The sequence below is a fragment of the Homarus americanus genome, unplaced genomic scaffold (assembly GCF_018991925.1).
Source record: "Homarus americanus isolate GMGI-L3 unplaced genomic scaffold, GMGI_Hamer_2.0 scaffold32583, whole genome shotgun sequence".
Lineage (NCBI taxonomy): Eukaryota > Metazoa > Arthropoda > Malacostraca > Decapoda > Nephropidae > Homarus > Homarus americanus.
In genome coordinates, this window is record NW_024713129.1 from 8,635,947 (window position 1) to 8,649,753 (window position 13,807).

General features: G+C 40.6%; 1 protein-coding gene across 2 annotated transcripts in view; it reads right to left on the minus strand.

Moving 5' to 3' along the window:
• Nucleotides 1–13,807, minus strand: part of LOC121866550 (probable pyruvate dehydrogenase E1 component subunit alpha, mitochondrial) — a 76,799-nt gene that overhangs the window by 1,465 nt on the left and 61,527 nt on the right. For both annotated transcript variants that reach the window (XM_042366326.1, XM_042366320.1), the window contains one exon: nucleotides 5,029–5,277. In XM_042366326.1, coding sequence (XP_042222260.1) covers nucleotides 5,029–5,277 — 249 coding nt within the window. The remainder of the gene's footprint in view (nucleotides 1–5,028; nucleotides 5,278–13,807) is intronic.

Consider the following 13,807-nt stretch of genomic DNA (forward strand, 5'->3'; position numbering starts at 1 on the left):
TGGATAGTGATACAGGTGATATAAGTGATACAGGTGAGGGCCAATAATCTGCCCTCTGCCTCAGAACCAACCCCCCCATCCGTGTGCCCAGCCATCTCTTCTACTAACGTAAGTGTTAAAAAACCAAATATTATTGATATTTCTCTTATATATTAATTGTGTGTGCATTCCATCATAAAATTAAGATTTATTTTTACTACAACGTACGTATTGTGTTGGAAAAGGGTAGTCTGGGGGGTCGGCCCAGTATATTTCAACTAATCCCATATGTTCTGTTATTTTGCTTATGCGTTTCGCGTTATACGCGGACCTCCAAGGGTTTAATTGACCGCGTATGGGCCAGTCGGCCTCCTGCAGTATCCCACTTTCTTATGTTTCTTATGTAAAACGAGACTATACTGTATATATCTAAAATCCCATCCATTTCCATCAATATCTGTTCCTCTCACAATGTTCTCAATACAGTTAGTCATTCAGGTCTTCCCAGACTATTTACACCCTCCTTTTCTCATTCCCTGGTGTATATTCTTTCACTGAGGCCCATCTCTCAAACCTCATTTATAAGCTTATTTTTAGTATTCTAGGACTGCACCTTCACATTTTATCTTGCTCAACTTCATTGCCACACCCTCTTTCATTCTTACCATCAGGCAACCCTGAATTTACATCCATCTGGCTGGTAGTTATATCTTAATGCAAACCCAATCTGTCTGAATTGCTTATACAGTAAAAGTCCAAAAATCCAGATGCCAGAAATTCGGACCACTCAAGAATCCGGACTTTTCGAAAACTCAAACTCAAGCTAGAATCTAGCTGCTAGATGAAGGTTGTTGCTGGTATCGACTGCGTTGTCTCACATTATTGTTTTGGCACAATCGGTCAGTTCCCACTGTGCCTCACCAAACATTGATGGTCTCCCAGATTTTTTCATATTCTCCCAGTGTGTGTGTCACCATGTTTAAAGTGAGTTCTACAAATTTTTATAAGCAATTTTATTAGTTATTTTACTAATATCCTGTACGTACTGGAAAATCATAAGACATGTACATTTCGATAGTTGGGAATGTTAACGTTGGGTTCGTGGCCTTGTTGGGCATTTTTGCCAGTTCCAACGGTTGTCAGGTGGCTGACAACCTACTTTCTGTATTATTAACGCTCTTGGGTTTTGGGAAGTGCTCTCCGGTGAGACACTTGGGGTCTGGCCATTCACTCACCTCACTGCACTTGACTGCACTACACGAGAGAAAATTGTACATGAGTTATGGCAAGTTTGCCATTTGAGATAAAAAGGTGGAATTTGTTGCATTAGCGTTGTAAATAAATTATCTAAAACAGTTTTATGAGTGAACACAATAAAATAATTATTTATACGTAAGTGCGAGTAGAACACAAAATTTTTGTTTGTGCTTATGAAAATGTTTATACATCACTTTATACCTTCATTACTTCATGTGATTGGAATATGAACTTTTATCCATTATAAAGCATACATACTTAGCAAAAGTTTGTTATTTAAAAAAAGTTGTGAAAAAATTAATATTTCACTAGGTAATAGTGATGTAAATTGTACAAGTACAGATTATTAATTTTTTCCCCCAGAGCACAAAAAATAATTCGTAAGTCGAATATGTTGTAAGTCGAGGAGAGACTATACATCATTACTTCAGGATGAAATCGAACAGATCTGCAACAGTCAATCAGCTGTAACTCTTGAGGAGGGGGCGGGGCATCTTTTCTCAGCTGAGAAAAAACGCACTATAGGCATTTATAGGGGTTCGTCAGGTTTTGTGCAGTGTGGCAACCCTGTGTTTGTTTACATACGACAGAAGAAAACTTGCAAAAGTAAACATACTATGGAATTAAAGTAAAACAATATTAAAACAAATACTCAGTGTGTAATGATTTATGGAAAGTCTATATGACAAACCCTACACCAATACTGTTATTGAAATTTGACTGCTTTGAACCTCCAACCTCTATCAAGGTTGCCTGGATCTCCCTTAAGGGCTTGTGTCTGGCTGAAAATACAATGAAAATTGGAAAATTACAAAAAATTTCAGTAAAATTCCTGAGGAAAGCTGTTGCTTATGGCTATGTCCTGACATAATTTGATTGCATAATTCGCAAAATTTATGTAGCTATGCATGATTGTTCTACCCTTTTCATTTAGAGGGGGTCCTTCTGTTTACATAGCAAAAGCTATAGAAAAGTATTTATAATAATATTTTGGTGTAAAGTAATACCAATCACTCAGTAAAAATCAGCATCTGGCATTCTGGCACCTTTCTCACCTAGCTAAGAGCAGGACCAGAGTCTTGTACACCACAATAACACACAAAAGATGCAAGGGAGAGGTTCAACCGTCTGTTGCTCTCATGCCACCCTACCGGCCCGAATATCAGAATGAGTTTTTCTAACTTTCAAATCCCGAAGGCTCAGCCATTTAGGGGCCGATTCTAATAAAACAGAAACTAAGTAGTACAGTACAGTATAATAACATGCTGGGCATGGTGTAACATATAGATTTTCTTTATATTTGGCTTGGTTTATTATTTGCCAATTTATCTTTACAAATATTTTTGGAAAAAATGGTATGAATCGGCTGCTTGTGCAATTAACCAGGCCGTTCACATATATTTATTATTTGGGTTTAAGTAACGAAATCCAAACGGTAGTTCCTTGTTTTATTATAAAAGGGTTGTATATATAATTCCTGAGTGTAGATCGACCGTAAGTCCCACTGTATAGGAGTGAATGAGAAAGGGACGGCGTTTATGCATTATAAACGTTAGGTCACGTCCTTATGATATAAGTTGTTGTGAGCGACTCATGAGGAGTGACCCATCGAGGGAGAACGGTATGGGTACGTCGTTCCCCCTCGAGGGAATACGGAGCCATCCACTGGGGCTCTCAAATAACGTCTTCCTCTAGTCAAGGATATCAAACTACTGCTCGCTTCAGGTGGCCAGAGAGCCGGCTACTTATGCCTTTACTCAGCATAGTATGACGCAGCTTCCCGTGGGCACACCTTATCATGTGCATTGAACATGTCACCTCATAACCAGTGGAAAGTTACAGGGTGGTGAATCTGAATATAATATCAGATGTATTGACCCATTTATATAATATGTTCTGCTGATGAGACAGGGGCCCATTACAGGTAGGTTAGGAAAAAAATTCATACACCCAAAACAAAAGCAATAATTAAGAAGATCTATAATATGTCACGTTTAAGAAAAGTAAAGTAATTATACTCCACATGAATTTCAAAGTAATTTAAGGTGAAACCATACATTCCAAACCCTAGATGATGCTTCCATTGTCAGATGTATGGCCATGTCAGCTGAACTTGTCATAAGCTACAGCAGAATGTTCCTGCAGTATGTGTTAACTGTGGTAAGGCCCATGAGGGTCAGAAACGTCTGGGTCAGGTCTGCTGTTTTCACTGTAGTGAGGCGCACCCGGCCGCTTACTTTAAACACAACTGGTTGCAACTTGAGAGAGAGATCCTCTATGTCCACTCGAGAGACCATGTGAGCCTTGCTGTAGCCAGAAGCGCAGCATTGACATCAGTCTCAAGCCATGGGGATTATTCCTATGCACAAGTTCTGACCCAACATAAAGCTTGGCGAACTGTTGCTGCAACACTGCCCCGTGAATCATCTGTATTTGTACTGTATTCGGAACCCATCCCTGACTCTGTGCCACCAATCCTCAATCCTCAGCCTTCTCTTGTAGTGGCTGAGGTCCATATGGATGAGGTGGGCACATCTGCTACGCTCATCTTTTCTTCACTCGCCATCCTGGTACTACAAAAATTTTAGTGTAATTCTATCGAGGGTCCTCAGAGTCTCTGGAGATGGACAATCCTCCAACTAAAGTCTCGATGGTGGAATCGTCCGACTGTTTTGAAGGAAGCAAGACTCCTTTACCAACTTCGGAACCCAATTCTGGATCCCAGACACTTCAACAGATATCAGCTCAGGCTGGTGCCTCCTCCCCAGAGACACTGGCTGATCCCCTCCTGGATGCCTTTGGTGATGGGACCCCAGCTATACTTACACTGGAAGCTCACCTCTACTGATCTTCCACCTGGGGAGCAATCTCTAGGGATTAACCCTGGTGTGGGTCCATCAGATGGGTCTACATCTGGGTCATCTGTGCCACAAAGCCACAGACACATCTCTCAGCCCTGGGGTGGGACAGAAAGGCCCAGCCCCATACAAATCATCCTCCCCTCAGGAGGGGTACTGGAGGAGGCTTAGCTCCAACACACTAGCTTAGCCTAAACACTTGTTGGGGGCCACACACTCACGTACCTCTACTTAGATCCCCACTAATCATGGCTACCATCGTCCAATGGAATTTTCAAAACTTACAAGCCAACTGGGAAGAGCTCCAGTTGCTCTTAAGCGAATTCTCCCCTGTATGCATTTGTCTTTTGGAGACAATGTTTGGTGCCTATGATCATTCCCCCTCTGAGGGTATTCGGCTTTTTAATCTCTCTAAAATCCAGGACAGAATGGGGGTACAGCTATCCTTGTCTCGGACAGGAGTGGTGTACCCTATAGCCCATTATCTAACACTTCCCTGTTGCAGGTGACAGCTTGCAAGATTCACCACCGATGTACTGTAGCTATACCCTCTGCTCCATTTACCTCCCTACCAGTTCACATATTGCCAGGGAAGATTTGGTTTCATTCATTTGTTAACTTCTTTCTCCTTATCTTATCCTCGGTGATTTTAACGGAAGGCATACCCTCTGGGGTGATACAATGGTTAATTCAAGGGGTGGCTTGATAGTCTCAATCAGTGAAGAAATGGACCTGGGCAAATTAAATACTGGTGATAACACTCACTATCATGTCCAGGCCAACACTACTACAGCCATAGATCTCTCATTGTGCTCAGCACTCTCTCTACTGGATTTTGAGTGGAGAGTAACAGACTGTTGCATTGCCAGGGAAGTAGTTACCACAATCAATCACTCAACCTTTTTCTAGCTGTGGAAAAAGAACAATTTCTTACCTTAAGTTCATCAGCAGTAACAAGATTTGCATCAACAATGCGTTCTTTGAACAACATGATGGGGTCACGGGTTTGGCGGACCTCCTGGATTTCATCACGGGTGCGGTAAGAGGTGCCTGGATCAGACATGGAGTGTCCATGGTAACGATAAGTAGCAACTTCCAGTACCAGTGGGCCTTTTCCTGATGTGCAGTAGTCAACACAATATTTGATGGCTTCCCGCACACTCAGCATATCCATACCATCAATCTGTAAGAGACATTTCATGTGTATTCCCAAATAATGAATTATTTACAAACATCTGGCTAAATTTTCATGGTAACCATGGCTGTCACTGCCTCTGACTGGCCATGGTATCCTCACAAAAAACACTATAATCAATGTACAGCATGCCCTTAAAATTTGCAAGGGTTTGGGTCTCAATATGGCTGCGAATTGCCAAATCAGCGAATATCATTTGCTGACAGTAGGATGGGGGTCATTTTTTTGCATCTTTCTTATGTAAAAAAAAATTTATTATTATTATTTTTATTTATTTTTTAATTATTTTAAGTACATAAAAAATAGAGTAACAATCACCATTCCATGCAGACTGCTTGTGTAGAGCCTGTCCTCTCTCCCCTGCCACTGATGAATATCAAAATGAATATGATGAATGATAATGGTAATGATGATGAAGATGAAGTCAGGGGAGTTACAAGTACTCCTCATCTGCCTCAGAAGAGGAGGCTGGTCACAGCTAGGGGCAGCAGGAGGGTCGTCCATGTCGAAATCAGAGTCAGAAGGCGGAGCACTAACAGGAGGCTGAGGCTCTCTTGCAGATGTAAGCAAGAAGAACATGATGATTGGAGGCTGGACAACTTCGTGCTTGAGTTCCTTCATTATTTTCTTATAAGGAAGCAGGAGCTTCTCCACCCCTCTCTTTAAGTTGACTGATCTCTTGATAGAGGGATCGGCCTCGAAAAACATGTCTATGAGTCCCCTACTTCACCTTCTTCTTCCTCCTCATCCTTAAGATGCTGATCCTCAACAAGCTCAGCCAGCTTTTCCCTCAGTCAGCTCTTCCCCAGTATGTCCCAGGAGCTACTCTTACACCTCTTCCTCCTGAAGGTCGTCAAGCCCCTCACCTCCCACTCGACGAGCAAGCTGGACGATGTGCTGCACATCCTTGGGGAAGCCAACAAAGTCGTCCACCACCTCTGGCCACAAGGTCCTCCAGCAGTAGTTAACACAGAGAACTGTCAGGTCATCATGGCACTGCTTGATGAAGGAGAGGCAGTCTGCAATGGAGAACTTCTTCCACAGTTCCCGCACTGACTCAGCACCAGCCTATGTGTCATCATCCAGGGCCTGCTGTATCCTGCTGAAGGTGTGGGTCATGTACTTGGTTTTGAAGACAGCGATGACTCCCTGGTCGAGTGGTTCGAGCAATGATGTTGTGATCTTGGGCAGAAAGATTACCTCAATGTTTATGTTGGCAACCTTGAGAGCTTCATGGTGGCCAGGGCAGTTGTCGATCATGAGAAGAACCTTAAACTCCAGGCCTTTATCCTACAGGTAATCCTTGACCTCCCTCACAAAACAATTGTAAAACCAGTCAGTGAACAACACTGCCGTCATCCAGGCTTTCTTGTTGTGGCAGTAGAAGACTGGGAGGAGGTGCATGTCTTTGTTCTTGAGTGCAAGCGGACGCTTGGCATGGTACAGCAGCATGGGCTTGATCATGTGTCCCGCAGCTTTGTCACATAGCAGGAGAGACACACAATCTTTAGCCACCTTGAAGCCCAGTGTACTTCTTTCCTCCTGGAAATGAACGTCGCTGCTGGCATCTTCTTCCACCACAATCCAGTCTCGTCAGTGTTGAAAACCCGCTCCGGCTTGTAGCCCTTCTCCTGGAAAATCTCAGCAAAGATCGCAGAATACTCTTTGGCTGCTACAGTACATCATCTGCCAAGGATGACTCACTACTGAGCATCAAGTAGTGCAGGTTGTAGTGCCTCTTGAAGATCTCAAACCATCCCTAACTGGCATTAAAACCTTTCTTTGTGGTATCACCAGAACCACCAGCACTAGCACCACCTTCACCACCATGGAGTTGGTCATACAGGATCTTGGCTTTGTTACAGATAAACTTCTGGGAGTGGTTAAAGTCCTCAATCCAGATGTTAAGGGCTTTCTCCATCTTCACCATAGCTGTATACCTCACATTAGTGGCTACCTTGGCAGAAGAGGGGGCACTTAGAGCAACAGCATTATGAATATCCCTCTCTTTCTTCTTGATGTAGCATGTAGCAGACAGTTGATACATTGATGCCATACTCCTGGCCACATGCAGCATAACTTTGGCCACTCCTAAGTTTGTCCAGCAGTTGTTTCTTCTCCAAGAGGGTCATGACCTTCTTTCCTCTCTTTGCTTGTTTGGGCACCTTCCTGTGGCTGGATGAGGGCGTTTGGGAGCCATGACAAGCACAAGGAGCACAGCTGTTAAGAGAGCAGAGTAGTACACACATGAGATGGACAAGTGTTTATCCCAGACTGAGGCAGAGTGTGGCATGGCCCAGCCTCCTGGGACAAGAGACACCTTGCAGGACATTACAAAACTTGAGGCTCCCAGTCCCGACCGCCAACATGCCGCCAGCTTTAAAAGCACCCGCAGACATTCTTGTGCACATCCCGGGTGTCATACGTGAATAATCAAAGGCTGTGAATTAAAAACCAGCGAATTTTAATGGCCTCCTGTATTGTCATTTTCCAGTTTGCCTATATTCTACACTGTAAATTTATTTTCTTGAATCTCCAGGCCTTAAACAGTTAATGATGATAGATAATCGAAACAATGCTTCCACATTGTGATCAAGATACTAATGAATCAATTCTTGATAGTAGATACACCTTATGTCAGGCCTCTTGAAATTTATACCAAGTTCAACTGAAAACTGTGTTCAAGTGAATCAATTTCCTATTTAATTAACATATAGTACGGCCTATAAGTCGACCTGGCATATAAGATGACCTTAATTATTTCAAATGAAATCGTTGATCTAGGCCTGTACCTGGCAGATAAGTCACCCCCTAAGCTGCAGTTTGAAAGATTTGTCCTCGGTGTCAGCTAAACTTACCCAAACTTACTTCAGCACTCAAATTTTTTTTTACCTAATTGTAGCATTTTTAAAATGTTAAAATACCTTTCGGTGTTAACTACTGTTTTCTTACAAACAAACATTACTAGGACACACAAATGTGGTGTAAACAAATCACGACAATACAGTTCCTACAAGCGTAAAAAATATTTAAGATACGCTAGGTGAGTAATGACAATTTACTAGTACCGTATATCTCGGCCGATAAGGCGTCGGGGTGCATAAGACGGCCCCCCCAAATTTCCATTTAAAAAGTAGCTTTTGAGCTCGATTCGCTGTATAAGACCAGTACCCCAAATGTGACACTTACCCACTGACTCAGTAGTCCTCTACCAACCATCCTTGGTTTTTTAAAATAAGGCCAATTCACTTCAAGTAATGTCATCAAATGTTACCCGCTGGTGTAGTGTAAACACTAGTGACGTCACTGAAGCGTCTGCTATTTACCGGTAACTGGAACTAATGTAGGTGTCGAGCAAAATTTTTCCATTTACTTGAAATGGATTTACCAATTTATTTGTTTATTTATAATATACTGTAACATATTAAACACACTGCAAGTATTTTCTTTAATTTATATACTTGCTTCACACGAGACGATCGGTGGCGGGAGTGTTACCTCGTCTCGGTGGTGGGAGTGTTACCTCGTCTCGGTGGTGGGACTGTGTTCCCACTGTTTACCATACTTTTTTTTTAGTAAGTTCTTTTTTGTTATATTTTTTACTAAAAGTGTTATTTTATGTGGATAAAAATGTTACAATGGACTTAAAACTATAAAAAATCAACTGAGCATGCTTGAAAACATACATATCGACACCAAGATCACCCAGATTGACCAACTACAGTATTACCCCGCCTAACGCGGTTTCACTTAACGCGTTTTATCATATACGCGGTGCCTCGCCAGAGCTGAACTTTCACTTAACACGGATTTTTTCCACATATACGCGGTGAGTGTCCGGCTCGAGATGCTATTTTTAGATTTGCCCCACCCGCCACCCTGCCTGACTGCCTGTTTTAGCTCATAAAATTCATACAAATTACCCAGCCAGAATATAATTTACATTGCTGGAATTCTTATAATTTGGTGATCATTTTGAATATAAACATCATATATTTTGCATTAGACATACAAATTTTAGATAAAATTTTTTCTCTGAGTAACTATGTTATCTTTTGTGCAAAATATATGACATTTATATTCAAAATATTCCTGGTCTTACAAGGAATCCAGCAATGTCAATTATATTATCCTAACTTTAATCTGAGGTATTATTTAATACAAAATGTTAAAATTTATTTTTTTCACCCCACATCTCTTGAAGGGAGGATTGGTGGGGGGTGGGGGGAGGGTTGGGACTGACCGCGCGGTTGGAAGAGGGGGGGAGGCAAGGTGGGGTACTTTGATTGACAGATAGTGTCGTGAAGATTATTTTTTTTTTTATTAACTGAAGATATTTGTTTTAGCTCATAAAATTCATACAAATTACCCGGTCAGAATATAATTTACATTGCTGGAATTCTTATAATTTGGTGATCATTTTGAATATAAACATCATATATTTTGCATTAGACATACAAATTTTAGATAAAATTTTTCTCTGGGTAACTATGTTATCTTTTGTGCAAAATATATGACATTTATATTCAAAATATTCCTGGTCTTACAAGGAATCCAGCAATGTCAATTGTATTATCCTAACTTTAGTTTGAGGTATTATTTATTAAAATTTAGTGGTTTTCCCCAAAAAATTTCTCAGAGAGGGAAGAGCCGGCAGTGTAGTGTGAGAGGGGGAGGGAGTTGAGTCCATTATTTGAATGGACATTAACTTGGCGACTGTATTTCTCTATTTCTCTTAAGTATTAATTGTGTGCATGTACCATCATAAAATTAAGATGTTATTTTTACTACAACATAGTTATGTGTCTTCAAAAAGTGGAGTTTGGGGGTCGGGCTGGTTTCTATTGGAATTAATCCCATATGTTCTGTTGTTCACTTAACGCGGATTTCACTTAACACGGGACCCTCTGGGTTCTATTGACCGCGTTAAGTGGGGTACAACTGTACATCAATTTCTATAAGAAAAATCAAGTTTTGAAGGTCAATATGGCGGTCATCTTGAAAAATGGTCGCCATCTTGGATTTTTAAATGGTCAATCAGGCAGACTTGACTAGTAACCATTAGAGAATTACCATGTCAAATTTGGTGCTTGTACCACCATTTTCATGATTCCCTTGAAAAATTGCATTTAGCTGCCCCACTAATGTCACCACTCCCATCTCAACATGACACTCATATACTGAAATATTGTATTTCATACTACATATGACTTTACAAAAAGAAATGTCCACGTCTGGTTAAATAACTCTTGTAGATATAATACCAGTTGAATAAACGAAACTAAAAAACTGGAGATTGTAATTACAGTGAAGCCTTGACAACTCCATTATGAAGTTAGGGATTAGATGACACCAAATTCAATCACCTTAATGCACTTTAAGAGAGAGGAGTCACCGTGCCAGGGCTTAATATTATCCTGGACCCTAGAGGTTGATGACGTATTCAGTGTCAGGGGCAGAAATACATCGATGTACACAGCACCTGATCCCAATCAACTTCAGTATAGGTGTTAATAATGTAGAGGTGACCAGGTGTGTTGCACGTTGGTAGTGTTGGATGGTGATGCAGGAAAGAGGTAGTGTGTTGAGGGTGGTGTGTGGTTATGACTCACTCCCACAACCCCCCCACACCACTCACACATCCTCACAACTGTACCACAAAACCCCCACACTACTCTTACAGCATCCGCACAACACTACCACAACCCCCCACACCGCTCACACATCCTCACAACTGTACCACAAAGCCCCCACACTACTCATACAGCATCCTCACAACACTACCACAACCCCCCACACCACTCACACATCCTCACAATTGTACCACAAAGCCCCCACACTACTCATACAGCATCCTCACAACACTACCACAACCCCCCCACACCACTCACACATCCTCACAACTGTACCACAAAGCCCCCACACTACTCATACAGCATCCTCACAACACTACCACAACCCCCCCACACCACTCACACATCCTCACAACACCACTATCCTCACAACACCACACAACCCCCACACCACTCACACATCCTCACACTACACACAACCCCCCACACCACATCCTCACAACACTACCACAACCCCACACCAATTACACATCCTCACAACACTACACACAACCCCCACACCACATACACATCCTCACAACACTACCACACCACTCACAACACACACCACATTCCTCACACACACTACCACAACTCCCCCACACCAATTACACATCCTCACAACACTACCACAACCCCCACACCAATTACACATCCTTACAACACTACCACAACCTCCCACACCACTCACACATCCTCACAACACTACCATAATAAAATTAATTATTTCTAGTGTGGTCGACTTCCTACACAAAGACAGGCTATAAATAGCCGTCTTATCTCAACCTCCTTCCTTCCCCCTCCATCCCTCTGTTCTCAGAGAGGTCTTGGTAAATAACTTTTGTTTGTTTATTTTCATTGTTTGTCTAATTTATCATGTTGTATCAAAGTAATATGACTTAAAGTTTTAGGCAGCTACCAAACAGGGAGATTCTACTGCCTGGGAAGATATTGGAAGCATAATGTACAGTATTGTCTAATGGCAGACCCTACTGCCATATGGCATCACGAAAATTGTGACCAAGTCTTAGGTTGCTGATTTATCTTTTTGCCTCATTTAAACACAATTGCAGAGTTTCAATTGTTTCTCTTTCTTTGACAACACAACATACATACAATATAATGTTTCTCACCTTTGATCTTTTTTCCATTTATTTATGGTTGGTTATTTAAAATAATGCCAATTCACTTCAAGTATTGGCATCAAATTTTTCAAGTATTGGCATAAAATTTTACCGGCTGGTGTACACTAGTGACTCACTTAAGCGGCAGTTATTTAATTGGAACTAATGTTGGTGTGAGTAAAATATTTCCATTTACTTGAAATAGATTTGCCGATTTATTTGTTTATTTATTTATTTATAATATACTGTAATAAATTAAACACACTGCAAGTATTTTCTTTAATTTATACACTTGTTTCGCGAAAAAGGGAGGCGACCATTATAACTGGTAGGTGATCATTAAGGACCAAACTCCGAATCCATGATGTGACTTCTGTTCATCATTTATATCCTAAATTTACCACTGTCGGTAGTTTCAAGAATTAACGCAGTCATTTGCTGAATATTCTTTGTAAAAAAATAAATTTTAAATTAATTATTTATAGGAGATAAGTATTATGATCAGTAAATATACAGATATGCATTACTGACCACCTCCGAACACAAGGACGGCTAAAAATAGCCACAGGCGATCACAGTCATGGTCACTTTCCCTGGTAGGACTTTGTGAGTGGTTTACCATGTTTCCATCACCACTCTTGACACGCAATATTTAAGAAGTAAAAATTTTATACTTGGTGCTTAAGACGACCCCCTAACTTTGGGCAGATTTTTTTTAAAGTTCAAATTCCGTCTTACAAGCCGAGATATACGGTATGTACAGTAGAGATAAGTTTATTATTAAATATATTGGCAAGTAAAAAAGTTTCAAACTTAATAATTATTGAATATGGTAAGCAAAGCATGTTGTACATTATAGTGACAGTACAGTATATGGTAGAACACTGTACTAGCAGTATACGGCAACAAGCAAATGAACTCTTGGTACATAATTAAAAAGGGTTATATTATTTCACCTAAAACAATACAGTATAAAAGTTGCTTAAATGTAAAGTAAATATTGGATAAGTAATTTAAAAATTCAATTAACAGTGCATACTTTATATTATTAATGGTAGTACATTGTGTTGGCAATATGGAGCAACAAGCGAACGAAGTCTACAGTCTCTGGTGTAAATGTTTACAAAATCCAGGTGCATTATTAAAAAATTAAGCAACAAATACTACAAGTAACTGCCCTAGTAGCATTTGTTTGTAAGAAGCTGTAGTTAACACCAAAAGATATTTTGATGTTTTGAAAGGTGTCGGTATGAATAGTGTAAACACTGACCTTAGGAAGAATTCAGTAACAGTTATCCTTCTGGAAAAAAGCTACAGACAAGCAAAATTTGTTTGTGAGTGTTGGAAATTAAGTGACTGAGACCTACCAGTAAGATAAAGTGAAAATCTGATACTAGTGGTGGAGTGTACTTAAGAGGTTGACATTTTATACCTGTTGTATAAGACGACCCCATAGTTTTGAACTAAAAATTTGGAGCTTCAAAAGTTGACTTATAGGCCATAATATACGGTAACAAATAGGGTTACTATTACTATTCTGGGGTTAAAGTTCTCAAAAATTTGTATTGAATTTTCCTCTCAATCAAGGTCCTGCCATAAAAAGAGGACAGATATACCCTTAACACCTTAATTCATCATGTACTCCACCTACCCATCTAGAAAACCAATAGAAGACTCTTTGTCCTTCACTCCCCTCACCTTTGCTCAATACTGGTGCTGCCAAAATGGAAATAGGCACCTCTTTTCATACTTTTCACAATGCAGCCCAAAACCATATACAGG